The 19328-nt window shown below is 42.0% G+C and overlaps 1 protein-coding gene and 1 long non-coding RNA gene across 7 annotated transcripts in view; one reads left to right on the top strand and one right to left on the bottom strand.

The window, feature by feature from the left end:
• The window catches only part of DVL1 (dishevelled segment polarity protein 1), a 48520-nt gene extending 30270 nt beyond the window's left edge, over positions 1–18250 (bottom strand). For all 3 annotated transcript variants that reach the window (XM_074558303.1, XM_074558304.1, XM_074558305.1), the window contains exons 1-2: positions 18081–18250; positions 4776–4845 (exon numbers count right to left, since the gene is read on the bottom strand). In XM_074558303.1, the coding sequence (XP_074414404.1) occupies positions 4776–4845; positions 18081–18250 (240 nt within the window). The remainder of the gene's footprint in view (positions 1–4775; positions 4846–18080) is intronic.
• A 230-nt stretch (positions 18251–18480) lies between these two features.
• LOC141731757 (uncharacterized) overlaps positions 18481–19328 on the top strand; it is a 31175-nt gene continuing 30327 nt past the window's right edge. Inside the window, exons 1-2 of one of the 4 annotated variants that reach the window (XR_012583701.1) lie at positions 18481–18606; positions 19192–19325. This is a non-coding gene — a long non-coding RNA (uncharacterized LOC141731757). Of the gene's footprint in view, positions 18607–18937; positions 19326–19328 lie in introns of those variants that run through there. The other 3 variants (XR_012583700.1, XR_012583699.1, XR_012583702.1) reach the window with 3 other exon arrangements.

Here is a 19328-nt window from a genome sequence, read left to right as displayed (position 1 = left end):
TTTATATAAAGTGCAAAGAGACTGGCCCTGAAATCAGCTCATTTCATCCAAGATTCTGCTCCTGGGGATTTTTATTCCCTGCTTCAGCACTGAGCATTTTTATTTTTTCATTTCCCTGCCCTGAAGCTCCTGTGCTGCCCTTGTCAAATGGTTCTGCCCCACCACGGAGTTCATTATAATTGCAAATAGAGGCTAGAAAAAGCTGATGTACAAACAGGACAAGAATTATCTGCTGGCACCCAGATAATGGGGAGGAAAAAGCAGGGAAAACCTCCCAGAAAGCAGTGACATCACTGCCAGCCAATGGGGAACTGCACATTCCCAGCAGCCAGGCAAGGAATTGTTCCCAGATGTTGCAAATCCTTCCTAAAAAACGGGGATAACAGAGCTGGCAGCAGCCACAAACCAATTCCTGCCACACTCCCAGCTTTCACCATTCCACTTTTCCCCAAGAGAACAGAAAAACAATTTATTGGAAAAAAATATTTTCTTCCACTTTTTTTTTTCCAAATTGCCCAGTTAAGGCCCAAAAATAAAAAGGCAAAAAGCAAAAATGGCATTAATAATTTCATTCAGGTAAGAAGTCCCAGAAAACTCCAAACAAATGATTCTCAGAGAAAAATTATATTTTGTGTTGTATGTTAGAAAAACAGGACAAATATCAGGTATTTGTGGCAGAAGATGTGTTTGTGTAAATGCATTTACTGGAATTAAGAATTCCGACACACAATTAATGATAGCCTCTGTATTGTCAAAAAACTAAAGATCAACCAGTTTAAAAGGAAAAAAAGAGGATTTTTAAAGGATTCAAAAGAATTCCTTGCAAACGAATCTAGGAAAGAGCAGCTCTGTCCCAAATTTTTTCATGCTTAAAAAACACCACCACAGCAACAACAAAACCAGCAAAAAAAAAACAAAAACAAAAACACACAAGAAAAAACAAAAAGGGAAAAAACAAACCCAGGCTGAAATCAAAGGAAGGAGATCTGAGCTGTGGAGGAGGAAAACAAGCAGGACATAGGAGGGCTGGGGAGGAAGTTGAAATAGCTAATTAGCAGCAGGGATTTTAATTCACCACTAATCCAGACCTGCAGATCCTCCCTGGAATATTTTCCCCTATGGAAATCAGTCCTGCAGATGACACCCAGATCAAAGTTCCCACCTCTGACAAACAGAAGGATTCAAATGGGATTAAAAAAGATGAAAATCTCACATTTCCCCACGTCAGCCCTGGTGGAAACTTCAAAGTGGCCACGGGCTCAGTCAGGAGGGAGAGGTGGGGGGAAGAGGAGGATCAGCTGTGCTGGGTACACTGAATTTTCCCATTTCTACATTTAGTGCTGGGGCTGTGAAACTCACTGCAGTCACTTCCAGGAGCACGGCAATCTGATTTTTTCCATTTTTACACAAGTGCTGGGGCTGTGTACATTGAGGGGTTTTTTCCATTTTTACACGTGTGCTGGGGCTGTGAAACATGCTGCAGTGATTTCCAGGACCACAAAATCCTTACAGATGGGTTTGTGCAAGAATCCCAACTGTCTCCCAGCAGCTGACACACATTTTATAGCACTGGGGACAAAGAAAGCTCAGACCCATAAAAAAAAAAAAACAAAACTAAAAAACAACAGATAAGTAAATAACCCTGGCTGAAACGCCAAAAACAAAAGAGTGTGTGTACATACATAATTATATATCCATATATAATATTTAGAAATTATATATATAAAATTTTATCTATAATTATATATACATATAAATATATACTAATTTTATTTATATATAATTAAAATTAATATAATATATTCTATATTAAATTATTTGTATTATTGCATTTTCTAAATAATAATATATATTAAAATATATAAAAGAATATATTGAAAGATTATATGTTTGATATATATTTTTATATATGATATACATAATATATATAATATATAATATTATATCTCTAACTATATATTTATAAGTTATATGTTTAATATATAATTATATTTATATATAAAATTATATAGATAATATTTCTTTTTATATCTTTATAATATATTTTTTATTTTCTATATTATATATTGCATTATTTTATATATATTTATATATCATATATAAAAACATATATAATATATATAGAAATTATATATATATATGTTTCTAAAAGGTAAAGACCCAACTTTGCTATCCCTTTGTGCTATTGCTATCCCTGTGTGCAATTATCTGTTAAGTCCCAGTGAATGGTATATTAAAGATTTCAAAAGGGAACAATTAACTTCCAGTGAGATTTACATAAAACTCCTGCAGTAATTAGCAGCAAATAGAGGCAGATAAGCCCTGCAATTTTATGGGTGTTAGTGTGGAAAAAGCAATTTGCAATTCATCAGGCAGGTCAGACCCAGATGTTTGACCTGATTGCTAAACAGAAACCCTTGTCAACATCATCTGCAAAAGGAGCTCCTAAAATGCACTAAACCAGGAGAAATTTGGGAGTAGCTGATGGGTGGGAAGGCAGGAAAAAAAACAAGTTTTGAAGGAATAAATCCAACCCAACTTTCTCCAATCTTGCTGCCTCTACACGACTGGGTGACTTTGTAATTCATCCTGAAATATGGGTGAGTTTATAACTCATCCTGAGCAGAATGAAAAAATTTAGTGTAGCACACAAAAAATGCTCAATTAAGGAAAATAACAGTATTACACATATATATATATATATATATATATATATTCTTATATATATTTATATATATACATAAATGTAATATATTTAGAAAATCTATATTTATATATAACAATATTATATATTTTATATAGTTAAAATTTATAATATATATATATATTTTTATAGACATTTATATTTTTTAGATGTTTTATTATTATCATGATTATTATCATTATTATTATAAAAATCCCTACTTTATTCTTTAAGTCTGTCCAGCCCCTGTTCCAGGGCAGCTTTCACAAGGGATTCTGGTGACCAGCAAGGGACACAAGGCACCAGTGCTGCTCCCAGGCCATGGCAGCACAAATCCCAGCTCCATTTCCTGCTCTGCTTCATCTGCAGCTTTTGGGACTCTCTTTTCTGCTCGTTAGTCACACATGAAATCCCTTTTTGTCCCATCCCTTGCCACCCTGGCAGAGCCCCACGCTCTGTGATCCTTGCACTGGAGACAAAAGCAGCAGCAGCAGAGGTCAGGGGCATCCTGGAGCACTGATCCCCATCCCAAATCCAGTTCCCAGGGCACAACCTCATTAAGAATGGAAGAAAGTTGTGAAATTAATAAATTGGTGCTGCCTGCAGATGGATCCTCAGCTCTCAAACATTTTCTGTTTGTTTAAACATCAGTTTGATTCTCTAATGCCAATGGTTTTATTCATTTGACAACCAATTTTCCCTCATCCAGGGAATCTTCCCTTTTTCCTGGAGTAAAGTGGTACTCGTTCCTTTCTCTGAGCACTGCCCAGCTTTAGACTGGAATTGGATCAGAAATGCAGCTTTAAATCAAAATAATTCTGCCTTCAAGCACTCCTCCATGCCCCAGCCAAGGCATTCCGATGCTGCTGGGAGGAAATGCTCTCAGAAAAGATCCCTTGGTTATCAGTCACTTACTGCTGCTTGGGCTAAAGGTTGGAGCAAAAAAGGTAAAAAAACAGGTAGGAAGGTCTTAAAAAAAAGGGGGAAAGTAACTTTTCCTTCTGAACACAATTCCCAGCTACTTTTGGACAGCACAGACTGAAAATCCCAATTTTTAAGACCTCACTCTACTCAGTGCTTAACACATATTTGGGTGTGAGTGGGAGGACTGATTTTAAACTCAGGTTTACAAAGCCATGTGTTTTGCTTGCCTAACACTAAAAACCTGTTGGGACTACCCAGCTGCCAGAATCTGAGTGCCCTAAAATAAAAATCAATCAATAGAGTGGGAAGAAGTGGCTGGAGAGGTGTGATCCAGCATTTCCCAGCAGGGCTGATCCACAAGGAATCTTTGCTCAAGAAGCATCTCCCAGTCAAAGCCAGTCTGAAAAAACACACTGCACTTCTCCTTGCATGCAGGAAACAGCAGGCAATCGATTCTGCATTTGATTTTTCATGTTATTTCCATGTAATCCTGCCTGCAAGAAGCCAGGCTGGGAAAGGTCAAGCTGCTCAGCAGGCAGCAAATGTCTTTATTCTGTACAACTTCAATGTCTGGGCTGCTCAAATATTTTAAGGTATAAAATAGTTAAAATATTCAAATAAATAGTTAAAATACAAAAATAAAATGTTAAAATATTTAAATAAATTGTTAAAATAATAAAAATAGTTAAAATATTAAAAATAGTTAATTTAAAAAAATAGTTAAAATATTAAAAAATTGTTAAAATATTTTTAAAATAGTTAAACCATTAAAATAATAGTTAAGCCATAAAAATAATAGTTAAAATATTAAAATAATAGTTTAGTTAAAATATAAAAATAACTGCTAAAATATTAAAATAATAGTTAAAATATAAAAATAATAGATAAATATAAAAATAACAGTTAAAATATAAAAATGGTTAAAATATAAAAAAGTTGTAAGAAGTGTAAGTTGCAAGATCTTCAACTCCTAAAATCAGCACAGAAATGAAAGAGCTGCTGATTCCACCTGATAATTCCACTTTTGTTCCAATTGCTCAGCTGTAAAAAACTCCTATAAACCTACTTTATTATTGTTTCCTTGTGTTCCTTCATCCCAGCAAAAACAAGATCTAAAAATCAGCTTCCAGTATCAAACACAGATTTCCACAGACAAAATCCAACATACCCAAGACACCACTCTTCCATTGAAGCAGGGCAGCTTTGCATTGTCATCTGAGATCTCTTCCTTCACCACACTGGAAAACAAAATAAAACAACAAAAGGAAGAAAATCAGGAATTTGAAATCGCATCAGATCAGAACTGACAGCGGTTTTCTCCAATTGGTCAGGAAAAACGCATTTTATTCAATAAAATGTTGGTGCCAGCAGGTGCTCTGTGTTTAAAGAATGAGAGACTGTGAGAATAGAGGAAATAAATCAAAATAAAGGGTAGAACAACAACTTTCCAGACAACCACCCCAAACTGGGAGGCACTAAAATAATTTCAACAATTTCCCACTTTGGAGTCTCCCCAGAACCTTGGAATGTCTGATGGGGACTAAAATCCCCCTGTGTTGTGTCAGAGATCACACATTTGTAGCAAAACCAGATTCCTGGCCTCAAATTCACTGGAGAAGAGGGCCAGATTTGCTTTTGACCATCTGAAGCCTGAAGTCTCATCAAAATCTGTGGATCCACCAGCACATTTTCCTTTATTTATGTTTTTGTCTTGTTGCTGGGTGAAGAAAAACCACAATAACCACAAAGCAACTCACTGGGGTAAAATAGCGGCGTGTTCAGGGTGGAGGAGGGTTAGAAGGAAGAAAAGAGCAAATTGATTTTTTTTAATAGAAATAAATAAGTCCACCACAAATGCCTGCATTCCCACACATTTTAAGGAATAAACACCTTTTTTTTCTCCACATTTATTTGCATTGTTAATAGCTGGCAGGGCAATATTAGGCAATTTCACCTACTGTTTTTTTTTTCTATTATTGGAAAGAAAAACATTGTAAAATATTCACTTAATTTCTAAACCATCCCTCCTCCCTTCATCTTTTGGCAGCAGGAATCAGATCATATGATCCCATTCTTGCTTTTAGTCATTTATCCTCAGACTCCAAGGAGCAAACTCCACTTAAAAGCAGAAATTCAGAGCTTTAAAAACCTCTGAGAATGCAAAGAAGCTCTCAGACCTGTAATTCTGGAGCGGCAAACCCAGGATTTCAACACCTGGATCTCCATGGACAGACTGGAATTTTGTGTGTCCCACAGGGAACACTCACTCAGCACAGCTCCAGTGCTGGATCAGCAGAGAAAGGTGCTCCAGGAATTTTATCTGCATGTCTGAAAGGGCAGGATCTGCAGGAAATGACACTCAAGGCATTCCAGAAATCCCAGGTGAGAATTTCTGCACCCAGGAAAAGTCATACACAGAATTTCTGCACCCAGCAAAAATTACACGCAGAATTTCTGCACCCATAAAAACCATACACAAAATGTACATATATAATTTCTTTTAATAGAAATATAAATGTACATATATAATTTCTTTTACTATAATATATATAATAAATATAATACATATCATAAATATAGATAATAAAGTAATAAATCAGACTTCTGGAACATGGAGTCAAAATTCTCATCTCTTCCCAAAACAGTATGGCAAGGAAAAAAAAGTGATTTTTCTCAGAGACCTCATCCTGAGGTAAAGAATATTCCAAGCCAAAACAACATAACAAGGAAAAAAAGGTGATTTCTCCCAGAGACGTCTTCCTGAGGTGAAAAATATTCCAGTCCAAAACAGCATGGCAAGGAAAAAAAGGTGGTTTCTCCCAAAAATCTCTTCCTGGGGTGAAATATGTTACAACTCAAGCCAGTAAAAGAAGAAAAAAAGGTGATTTCTCCCAGAGACCTTTTCCTGAGGTGAAGAATATTCCAATCCAAACCAGTGTAAGAAGAAATAAAAGATGATTTCTCACAGAAATCTCTTCCTGAGGTCAGGAATATTCCAGCCCAAAACAGCATGGCAAGGAAAAAAAAGTGATTTTTCACAGAGACCTCATCCTGAGGTGAAAAATATTGTCATTGGATGTGGTCCACCCTGGAGATAAATCCCCAGAGCTCTCAACCTGATTGTTAATGGACTCCGTGTTTGAAAATAAGACCAAAGAGCATCTGATAGCAAGGCCCAGAAAAGGAGATGTTTATCCTCTGTCAGAAAAAGGGGTTTATATTTCCCTGGTCACGTCCTGCCTGTTGGCAGCCCGACTCCAGTACACACAACCTCCTGTTTAACTGGGGCTGGGCACAGCAAACAAACACCTGGCCACAAAGTCGGAGCAAAAATGACATTTCCAGGTCACAGCAGCTCTGCCTGCCCTGCTCCCACATCCAGTTTTGCCCCTTGGAAAAGGAACGCACAGCACACCAAAAATTCAGATATTTTTCTCCAATATTCACAGGCAATATTCAATATTCTTCATAGACTTGTAATGTCTCCCTCTTTACCACAGAAAAATCTCCATGCACAAAGCATCTTAATTAATTCATCCCTCAAATGCATCTACCAGGTGGAAGGAAGGTAAAAGAACAGAGGGAGAAGAAAATAAAACACCTGGCCACAAAGTCTGAACAAAGCTCTGCCTGCCCTGCTCTCACCTCCAGGTTTGACCCTTGGAAAAAGAGAGCACATCACACCAAAAATTCAGAGATTTTTCTTCAATATTCACATAAAATATTCAATATTCTTCACAGACTTCTGCCATCTCCCTCTTTGCTGCACTCCATGCACAAAATATCCTTTAATTCATCCATCAAACGCATCTACCAGGTGGAATGAAGGTAAAATAACACAGCCAAGGTCACATCAGAGACAAATAATGAAAAATACCTCACTCTTCACCCAAACACCAGCAAAGCCCCCACATCCATTAATATCTGCACCAAACCCGCCCCCCCCAAAAAACAACAAAAACCAACCAAACAAAAACACCACAAAAAAAAAAAAAAGGGGGTGAGGAAATGTGGGGCAGGGGAGGAGGGAGCAGCTCCAGCAGCTCACATCCTCTGCTTTATTTGACTTTGAGGAGATTTCAGCACTAATTAGCAAATGAAACAATCGATGCTGGCAGCAGCCCCTCCTTGCTGTGGCTTCCTGGAATTGTGTGTGGATGCTCTGGCTCTCCCTGCACAATTTGGGATTTGTGCCTTTCCCAAACCTCTCACCTCACCTCAGCATCCTAAATTTTTTTTTTCCAGACAGGATTTCAGCCTGAAAATCAAGGATTTTTGAGGCTCAGCATCCCCTTCATATATAATTTTCTTTTCCTCATATATAATTTTCTTTTTTCTCATGTATCATTTTCTTTCTGTCAAGAAGAATTCCTGATTGCACACAAACTGGGATGCACCTGATGGCACCTGAACCCGATAAACCTCTAATGGCTCTGATTCATCAGCACTGAGTTAATTGGTAATTAAACAATGAGTTTGATAATGCCGCACTCTGATTTCATTGTGCACGCCTGGCACAGACTGCATTCCTCCACAATCAGCTGGGTGATTTTTCATTGCACTTGGAAAAATGAATATTTTATTTTAATAATAAAATTCTCCTTTCCTCCAGCACCACAGAGATGAGAAATGCAAGGCTGATTTTTCACTCCACTTGCAAAAATGAAGTTAATAATAAAATTCTCCTTTCCACCAAAGACATGGGAAATGCAGGGTTGAGTTTTCATTCCACTTGGTAAAATGAGGTTAAAAAGGAAATTCTCCTTTTCTCCAGCACCACAGAGATAGGAAATGCATAAACGCAGGGCTGAGACAGATTTATTCCAGGTTAATGTGCACCATGACAAAACCAGAGCATCCCAAAGTCCTTCAGCATCAGATTAATCCCATTTTATCATGGGATCATCATCAAGGGTCTTCTTAATTGTCCTTTATTGGTGGGAAAAGCTTCATTAATGCTTTTCCATTCCACTTGGAAAAATGAAGTTAATAATAAAGTTCTCCTTTCCTCCAGCACCACAGAGATGGGAAATGCAGGGTTGAGTTTTCATTCCACTTGGAAAAATTAGGTTAAAAAGGAAATTTCCCTTTCCTCCAGCACCACAGAGATAGGAAACACAAGGTTGATTTCTCATTCCATTTGGAAAAATGAGGTTTACAAGGAAATTCTCCTTTCTTTCAGCACCACAGACATGGGAAGCGCAGGGTTGATATCTCATTCCACTTGGAAAAATGAAGTTAATAATAAAATTCTCCTTTCCTCCAGCACCACGGAGATGGAAAATGCAGGGTTGATTTTTCATTCCACTTGGAAAAATGAGGTTCTGCCCGCAATTACCAGTATTTATATTGATGTATTTATGTATTTAATTCATGAATTTATAGCCCAGTTATCCTCTGCCACATCTGATCTCCAGCACCACACTCGTGCCCACAGGATTGACTCTTCCTTGGTTTTTCCACCCCACCTTTATTCCTGCAGGGATATTTGGCATGCCAGGGATAATTCCAAATCTTATTGACATGCCAGGAATAATTAATTCATCACCTTCCAGGGATGTTGTAGAGGTTTTGGCACCTTGGTCCTGCACCAAAGCTCAAATTAAGCTAAGTTTAAGCATATGAATGATACAAGAATTATTGTGTTCTTTTAGCAGAGGATCAGCCCCAAATTTGCGCTGATTTTAAACATAAAACTTTATTTTTATGGTTATTCAAGGATCATTCAATTTATTGAGGCTCTGCCCTGCAGCACAGTGCTGTGTCACCTCGAGCTGGGACATTGTGCTACTGGAAAAGTGCAGAACAGCCCAGCTGAAAAGGTCCTTGGAATTTTTTAAGTTTAAAGACAGAATTTGGAGCAGCAGAAATCCTCCTTACTTGGTGAGGGGAGCCAGGAATTCTGCTCAGGAACACAAATCCAAAAAGAATCCCAAAAAGAGGGAGGGAAGCACAGAGAACCTTTAGCCACCCTCCCAATGCAGGAGAAAATTCTCCTTTCCTCTGAAAATAAAGTTATGTGCTGAATTTACAGGGATAAACACTGGAATAAAATGGGATTTTCAGCAGAAAACCTCCTTACTTGGTGAGGGGTTTAGGAACACAAATCCAAAAAGAAAGTTGGGAGGGAGGGAAGCACAGAGAGCCTTCAGCCACCTAACCAATGCAGAAAAAGTAATGAAAATAATGCGCTGAATTTACAGGGATAAACACATGAATAAAATGGGTTTTTCTTCCTTGTGTGACTCTGCAAAGGGAATTTCCATGTGCAGCAATCCCATTTTGCCCTCCGCATCACACTGCAAGGTCCTGGCAGCCCTCAGCAGTGCCACAGGGACTCCTTCCAAAAAAACCCACATGTTTTGAACCAACTGCTGCTTGGGCTGCCAGCCAAGCCCTGCCTCATCCTCCCCTTTCAGCCTCAAGCCAGAAATCCATTCCCTCCAAATTAAGTATAAAATATTTAAAATTAAATATTTAATAAAATATTTTCTATTTTATACTTTTTATATTAAAACATTTTCTATTTTATACTTCAAATATTTTCTATTTTAGGTATACTTAAATACCTAAAATATTTTATATTCAAAATACTTTATATTTAAAAATATAAATAAATACTTAAAATATTTTATATTTTATACTTAATTTACTTATGTAAATTTACTTAATAAATATTACAATATTTCTATAAAATATAAAATATTTATGACTGGCTGTCCAAGAGCAGTGGCATGCAGGAAATCTAATTTGCTTTTCTGCTCCTTAAGGAACAATATTTCAATAGCTGTGCAGTGCTCAAAGTGTGAAAATCCCACTAAAATACAGATTTTTGTGGCATTTAAATTGAGATCTACAGAGTCTGGTTCGATTGTAGCACTGCTAGACACAACTGTGCATGGTGTTATATCTCGCTCCATGACCAGCTAAACTAGGAAAAATATTATTTTTGCAGACATGCCAAGGAAATGGGTGATTTTTAGAATCATGAAACATTAAAATTTCTTTTCCTCAATTTCTTCAGAAAAGGTTTGGAATAAAACAAGCAAAGCATTTTAGCCCCACTGAAAATCTCCAGGCTTTTCTCTTAGTTCTCTCTTTCCTCCCTGTATTATTTACTAAATTATTTATGTGCCTGGATTTCAATCTCCCAGGTGTTAATGAATTTATTCCCAAGGGACAGACGCATCTCTGCCAGAAAAACAAGAAAAATCTCAGTACAAAGGGACAGGTCACAAAAATCCTGACCCGAACACACATTCCCAATAAACAATAAATATTAACAAGCCCCCATAAAATTAAGCAGTTCTTGAGAACAGCCTAGGGGGAAAAAATAAAACTGTAAAAGCTTTAATGCCCATTTCCAACAGCTGCCTGGGGTTTGGCTTTCCCCAGGGTGCAATTATGCTCCAAACTCAGGGCAGAACACTGAAAATAAAATAAAAAAGCTCTCAGGGATGAGCAGGGTGGGAATCCAAAGCTCTGCAGGTCCTGAGAGCTCCAAAACACCATCCCAGGGCACTTCACTCCTCACACCATGAAAAACTGGGTTCAAAACTAAAAATAAAAAATCCAAAAACCAAAAAAGAAAAACCTCTTGTCTTCATACAAGGTAATAAATTCCACCCACACTGCAAATTCAAAGTATAACTGGACCTACAAGTTGGTGTGGGTATTAAAGGAGAGATTCCTAGCTTGTCACAAAGTCCCATAAATCAAATCCCATAAATGAAGAAACAGGCAGTTTTGGAATGGGATTGTGGTGTCTCTTTAAAGATTTGCACCACACTGAGTGAAAAATCTGTGTTTTCACCACGGGAAAGGTTTTCCAGCAGAGAAATTAAACAAGATTTTGGTAATAAATGCAATTCCCCAGCCCCACCTTCACTTTTAGGCATGGATTTGCTATTCCAAGCTGAACGACAACACTTTTTTTTTTCTACTATTTCACTTAGAAAAATTGCATTTCTAGCACAGATTGCAGGATTTTGGTGTCCACAGAACCATGGCCAGCCAACCTCCCTCATTTCAGGAGTGGCAAGGGAAAGGCAGAGATTATTTCATTTATTATTGTGCTCCTGAAGAACTGAGAACACAAATCTCAGGGACCCACAGGGTACCTGACACAGTTTTTTGAGTTCTTTATAATTTGTCCAATTTAGAGGATCCAGAAGGACACAAAAATTCTGTATTCCAGGTAGATCAGAAGCTTTTCCCACTAACTCTTCGTCCCTCATCCAAAAAACCACATTTGCCAACAGCTCTTTGAGTCATTTAAGGGAAATAAAAATTACAGAGCTCTAAAACCACAAATCACTCAGCTAAAACTTTTTAAAACTGCCAAGAAGGCAGCAAGAAATGGTGCTCTTCCAAAAATTCCTCAAGGAAACATCATCCAGGAGCTGGAAAAATCCCCCGGGAGCTTCTTCTGGGAGGGGCCCCATGGAATTCATCACCTGGCCAGCTCTGCCTGTTTGTTTTCCCACCTCCCACTTCTGAAAAATCATCTCAGCAATCTGAGAGAAACAGCTCAGATAAAAGGGGCTGGGATTTTGTGCATCACAGGGAGAGAAATGAACCTTTTTCCATATGTAAAGGGAGAACAAAATGCAAAATTTCATTCCAAAGCTGCACCAGCCCAACTGCATTTGACTTCTAAATGAGAATTTGACGGAATTCCAGAAGGGTTTGGCTTGGGAGGGATTTGAAAATTCAACCCAGGGTGTTCCAACCTAGCCTTGGACATTTACAGGGATGGGGCAGCCACAGATTCTCTGGGAAATCCATCCCAGGGAAAAAAATCCCATCCCAAAAATCCCCTCTAAAACTCCCCTCTGTCCCTCCAGAGCTCTGTCACCGCACATTCTCAAAAATGTTTATAAACCTGTTATTTGTAGCTTTAAATCCACAATCCAACAGAACTTTGGCCTTAAATTTTCCAGGAATTAATCTGAAAGAAAGCGGGGAAAAAAACCAGAAAATCCTCTTAGGAGTTAGAAACCAACTCCTAACTCACCCTTGGGGCAAAGGTAAAAACAGAAAAAAGGGAAAAAATGCTTCTCATGTCCCTCTCCTATTCAAAACTACCCCATTCAGCTCCCAATCCCAATCCCCAACTGGATTCCTACTGCTTTAAATCTCATTTTCTCACCAGTTTTCAACCAAAAAGCCAATATTTAGCTGCAGCTCCAAGTGCAGATTGAAAGGGAGCTCTTGGGTTGATACCAGAGGAATGCTGAAAAAGCCACTCCTAACGATGAAATTACAGCACAGCAAGAGATCTGGCAGTCAGGATTCCTGGTTTTACCTCCTCTCAGGGGTTGGAAAAACTCAGAAAATCCTTTTAGGAGTTAGAAACCAACTCCTGACTCACATTAGGGCAAGCATGAGAGCAGGGGTGCTGCACTGCCTCCAGAAAAAAAGGCATAAAACGTCTCTTTCCTATTAAAAACTACCCCATCAGCTCCCAAACTGGATTCCTACTGCTTTAAATCTCATTTTCTCACTGGTTTTCAACCAAAACCCCAATTTTTAGCTGCAGCTCTAAGTGCAGATTGAAAGGGAGCTCTTGGGCTGATACCAAAGGAATGCTGAAAAAGCCACTCCTTGGAGGAGTCCCTGCAGAGGAATAATCAGAGGAGCATTAGTGCACACAATGGAAAGAATGAGGATTTGAACCTCACCCAAAGGGTGCCAGAACAGACACAACTCTGCTCTTCCTCCTGCCCCACTCACAGGAACCACAACAAACAGGAATTTTTATCCAATTCTGGACAGAAAAGGTCTTTAGGGGGGTTCAGTTCTTCACTGAAACTCTGCTGTCCACACTGGAACAGTAAAACCTCAAACCAGAAAATTAAATAAATTCATTTACAGAAAATGAAATATGTTTAATTAAATAAATAAATGTACAGAAAATGAAATCTGTTTAATTAAATAAATCAACTTACAGAAAACTAAATATAAAATTAAATATGTTTAATTAAATTAATAAATTTACAGAAAATTTAACATCTTTAATTGCTTGGATCCTCCACATTGATCTTTTTGTGCTCCTGCTGATTGTGTTTTATGAGCAAAGCTCTGGAAATATCAAATATTTCAAAGCAGAAAGGAATTCCTGTTGCAGGATCAGTCAGAGATTCCTGATGAATCATTTGGATCCCACACAGCTGTCACTGGTCCACCACCAGAGCCCAAGCTGCATCACAAGCTGCAGCTTTATTTTTAGATGTGTTCATTAGCTGTCATTTTTTTAATCATCAAAGAATTAACAGAATTCTGTGGGGCTATAACCTGAGAATCAGCAGTGCCACTGATGGGAAATGACCTCTGAGCTTTGCCCTGAGGAAAGAATCAGTGGCTGGAATTAATTAAATCAGCTGATGACACAGCCCCTAGTCCAGAAAAACGTTCCTCAAACATCACCTCTCCTAAATTTCACTGCTGGTGGATGCTATCACAGCAGTGAGGCTGTTACAGAACATCCCTGCTTGGTTTTTCAGCAACCAGAATAAAAACAGAAGCTACAAAAGCACTTCGTCGGACATCCTGCACCTTAAAATCAGCATTATGGTACAGATGGAGGCAGGAGGAAAGCAGAGAAAAGGCAGGGCCATCCCTGTGTGGGTCAGAACTGGCACAGGGGAAAGTGCCAGGGCAAAAAATTTTAAAAATTATATTAAACTTGAAATTTAATAATGAAATTATTTAATTTATAACATGAAGATATATTTCTATAATATATAAAATATATAATACATATAATACATAAAATATACATTATATGTATTATAATTTTATTTATTTGAATTAAATAAATTTTAAATTAAATTAGTTTATAATGTAATTTAATTAATATAATTATATATATACATTTATAACAATTTAATAATTTAATTTATAAATTAAACTGTAAGCAAAGCTCAGAAGGGACTGTCACCCTCCCACACCTCCTCCTGCACCTTCCAAGGAGCAAAGAACACAGGGCTTGAATTCCATTGAATTCCACGCTCCATGCAGGATCCAGCTCCATCCCATCCCAGCTGGAAAGCATTCAGCACATGCAGGGTTTGTGAGCACAGGATTTATTCCATTATTTCAGCATCCAGGAAAGGCTGGGCCTTAATTACAACAGCATGTGCAGAATTGCAAGGAGTCAGCTCCCTCCAATCCTGCAGGAAAACATTTGTTTTCCTAACACAACCACTGCTTTTCACATTGCACTGTGAAAAAATTCAGGGATTTATGGACCAAACCAAATCCCAGCTTGGTGCCATTGGGGAGGACAACACAGGGACACCCAAAACGTCCCTGCAGCTCGACTTCCAGGCAAGAGCTGCTCTGAAGGAGATTTTCAGGCACAGAAGGGAGAAATTCGAGAGTCACAGCTCTGTTATGGTTTGTGGCAACAGCAGCTGGAATTGCCTGTTTGCAACAATTAAAAGGATGGAGCTCTGCCAAGGGAGTTGGGAGGGATTTTGGGATTTTGGTTCTTCCCCCAAAGGGTTCTGGGCACTGTCCAGGAGCTCCCAGGTACGGGATTTTGGGATCTCTGGGCTGGATAATCTCTCTCATCTTAGGATATTCCATGTTTCTACGAAAAGTCAGTTTCCAATCCTGCAGGAAAGCATTTGTTTTTCTAACACAACCACTGCTTTTCACATTTCAGTGAAAAAAATCAGGATTTTAGGGACTGCCCTAAAGGGACAAAGACAAATCCCAGCTTGGCACCATTTGGGAGGACACCCAAAATGTCCCTGCATCTCCCCTTCCAGGCAAGAGCTGCTCTGGAGGAGATTTTCAGGCACAGAAGGGAGAAATTAGAGAGCTACAGCTCTGTTATGGTTTGTGGCAGCAGCAGCTGGAATTGCCTGTTTGCAACAATTAAAAGGATGGAGCCGGGCCAAGGGAGTTGGGAGGGATTTTGGTTTTTCCCCCAGCGGGTTCTGGGCACAGCCCCAGGGGATGGTCCCAGCCCCAGGAGCTCCCACAATGGGATTTTGGGGTGTCTGGGGCTGGACAATCCCTCTCAGCTGAGGATATTCCATGATTCTACAAAAAGTCTGTTTGCAGATAAGATGATGAAAACAAAGCCCATATTTACTACTAACACTCACTAAGACAGCCAAAATTCAGCTCAATTTTCTTCTGATTTCAGAATTTTGTTCTGATTTTCCCAAATATTTTGGGTTCAGAGAGGCGCAAACACAAAAGGAACAAGACATAGAAAATAAATGCAAACAAAGCTCAGGAGTCCCACATCAGAGTCACTCTGAGCCGTCTCGAGGCCATGGATTGTCACCAAATGCTGTTGATTAAATAATAGAGACTGAACTTCCAGGTCTTGATCCTTGCAGCCCTTCATCTTCCATCATGTCCATTTCTAAGAATAACAGACAAGTTTCACCTTAATTTTCAGACTAATAATAAAACCCACTCTAGGGTTTGTTACAAAGTCTGTTTCCTGGTCAAAAACCAAAACATCCCCGTGTGTTCAAGATGCCTCAGCACAGTTTATATTTCCTACTTGCAAATTTCTGTGGCGCTGGGAATGATGCAGCTGCTGCCTGAACAATCCCAACCTCCTTTAGTGAAATCAAACCACAAACATTGAATTTCTACGACAACAACGTGTCCCTGTCACTCGGGGAGGTGAAGGAGGCAAATTTACCAATAATCACATTTATTTTGAAAACAAACATTTTGTGGGGTTGTTTCCCCCCTCAAAAAAAATGTTTGCACAAGTCAGAAAAACAAGAAGTCAATCCAGGAACACTCCTGTGGTTACAAGCCAACACTAACAACTCACCACATCAGAAATCCGTGTCAACAAACAATATCCACATTCCATCAAGGAGAAAAACACAATCAGCGTGAAAGGCTTGGGTCTCAGGGATAAAAAAGAGGCTGCACAACACATCCAGGGATGCTTGGGGTGATCTATCTCACCAAACACCAACCCTGTCTCTCAACCACAGTGTTGTTTTGGAGTCAGGTCCGCACGAGTTTCCCACAAACCTGCTCCATTTTTATTTTTTATTTTTTTTTATTCCTGGCAAGGCATTTAACTGTGCAAAATTGCCCTGCCAGCGACAGATGCGAGTACAAAGAGAAGTGATTTGCTACAAAAGGATTAATACGTTTTGAAAGTTACTGTCTGGCAAACTGTCAAAGGGACTTCCATTGGTTTATTTTATTCTGGCTGTCGCCAAGCCTGGTGGCAGAGGACGATGTCCAACTCCTGGCTCGAGCACTCACCTGCCTCTGGCCACCACAGAGGTCATCTCAAAGTCCAGCCCTGCTCTCATCCAGCTCAGATTGTGTCCTTGGAAGAGGGCATTGACCGTCTGTCACCTGTTTGGCCACTAACCATCTTCAGCCGTGTGACCACGGAGGCTTTCACAGCCCCTGGAGCTGTCTGACCACCAGGTGATTGTCACCTGTTCAAGCAGGGACTCTGTGACACCTGCGTGGCCAGGTGTCTGGCCAACATCTGTTTGGCCCCAGTGGATTTGACAGTCACGGTCTGAGCACAGCCCCTGAACCTGTCTGACCACTGACCAGTTCATACCCATTTGACCAGGGACCGTCTGACACCTGTCTGACCTCGAGGATTTGACAGCTGTGGTCTGAGCACAGCCCCTGGCACCGTTTGACCCCTGACCACTTGTCAGCGATTTGGCCACTGACCACTTCATTTGACCACTGACCTCTTGTCCCCCGTTTTTTTGACCACTGACCATTTCACACCCATTTGACCACCAACCAGTCATCGCCCATCTGACCATTCCACACCTGTTTGACCACTGACCCCTTCTCCCCCATTTGACATTCATTTGACCGCTGACCACTTATCACTCGTGTGACCACTGACCATTCCACACCCTTTTAACCACTGACCCCTTGTCCCCTATTTGACATTCATTTGACCACTAACCATTTCACGACCGTTTGACCACTGACCACTCGTCCCCCATTTACCCACCGACCATTTCACACCCGTTCAACCGGGGCCGCCTGTCACCTGTCCGACCCCGAGGATGTGACACCCGTCAGATCTGTGACAGCGGCGGTGGCAGCGCTGCCCGCGGTTCCCCCGCTCTTCCCCGGGACCCCTGGGCGCTCACTCCGGGCCCGCCCGCTCTGCCCGGGCGCTGCGCGGCCTCTCCGGGCGCGGTGACAACTGCAGCCGCCCGTCCCCGCCGCCCCGGCTCGGGCCCGGGGGCACCGCGGCGGCTCCGGGCGGGCCCGGGGCGCTCCTGAGTGGGCACGGAGGGGTCCCGGTGCACGGCGGGACGCGATCGCGGCAGCCCCGAGCTCGCGGCCCGGCGCGCCCGCCATGTTCGCGGCGCCGGCGGTGCCGGGCCGGGCCGAGCCCGGCAGGTGCCCCGGGGATGCTGCGAGCCCAGCCCGGCCCGCGGCTCGCAGAGCGCAGCGAGGACGGGGGCGCGCCCGGAGCGCGGCCGCTCACCCGAAATCCTGGTCCATGGACTTGAAGAAGAACTTGTAGCTGTGCACGGGCCGGTTGCTGAGGACATTTTTGAAATCGGCCAGCGTGACTTTCTCCGGCGGCACGGGCAGCTTCACCAGGTACGGCGTTTCCTCCTCGTCGATGTGGTAAATGATCTTGGTCTCCGCCATGGGCGAGCGCAGCGGGGGCGGCCGGGCCGGGCCTCGGCCGGCGCTCGGCTGCGCTGTCGGCCTTGCCCACAGGAAGGGAGCGCCGGGCTCGGGCTCCCTGCACTGCTCTCTAGCTGCCCGACCCGGGAACGGCAGCGCGCCCGCCCCGCCCGCATCCTCCGGCCGCCCCGCCGGCCTCGCTGCGCCGCCGCTGCCGCGGCGCTGCCCGGACCGGGGGCGGCGGGCCCGGTCTGAGGGGGAGCGGGGCGGTCCCGGGCAGCGCCCTCCGCCCGCTCCGCGGCCCCCGCTCCGGGCCCGCGGCGCTCGCACACCGCCCCTGCCGGCCCGGCGGCAGCACGGCCCGGGCCAGCGGGAGGGTGGGGATGGATGGAGGGGTGGAGAGGGAAGGGGATGGGAAGAGGGAGGGGGTGGGATGGGGAGAAAGGAAAGGGAGTAGGGAAAGAGGATGGGACGGGAAAGGGGATGGGAATAGGGATGGGGGTGGGATGGGGAGAGGAAACGGGAAATGGAAAAGGATGGGATGGGAATAAGAACGGGGATGAGGAGAGGGGAGAGGATGGGATGGGGATGGGGATAGGGGATGGGATGGGGATGGGGATAGGGGATGGGACGGGATGGGGAAGGAGGATTGGAATGGGGAAAGGGGAGGGGAATAAGGATGGGGAGAGGATGAAATGTTAGAGGAAAGGGAATGGGGATAGGGGAAAGGATGGGATGGGGAAGGGAAGGAGATGGGTTGGGGATAAGAGAGGGTTTAATGGTGACACACAGGAGCTGAGGGCTGGGAGGCAGAGGGACCGGTTGAAGGGTAAAGGGAGAGGCGTTGAGGGCTGGACAGTCCAGTGGAGATCAGGGGTACAGGGTACAGCTGTACCACCCCTCACCCCAGCCCTAACCTCAGTCTAACCAGCCCCCCTAAAAATAGCCTTTTCTCCCAACAGCAGCACAACACAGCAACCCTAACAGCGAGACCAGACAGCAGCCCTCACACACCAGGACAATGACAGAACCCTCAGAGGACAACAGACCCACTGCAAAAAGATAGGGATGACATCTGTGGGCTAGACAGCAAGAGGTA

This window comes from Zonotrichia albicollis, chromosome 25 (assembly GCF_047830755.1).
Source record: "Zonotrichia albicollis isolate bZonAlb1 chromosome 25, bZonAlb1.hap1, whole genome shotgun sequence".
Taxonomy (NCBI): Eukaryota; Metazoa; Chordata; class Aves; order Passeriformes; family Passerellidae; genus Zonotrichia; species Zonotrichia albicollis.
Note: the sequence above shows the minus strand (reverse complement) of the source record. Positions and strands in the feature narration are given on the sequence as shown.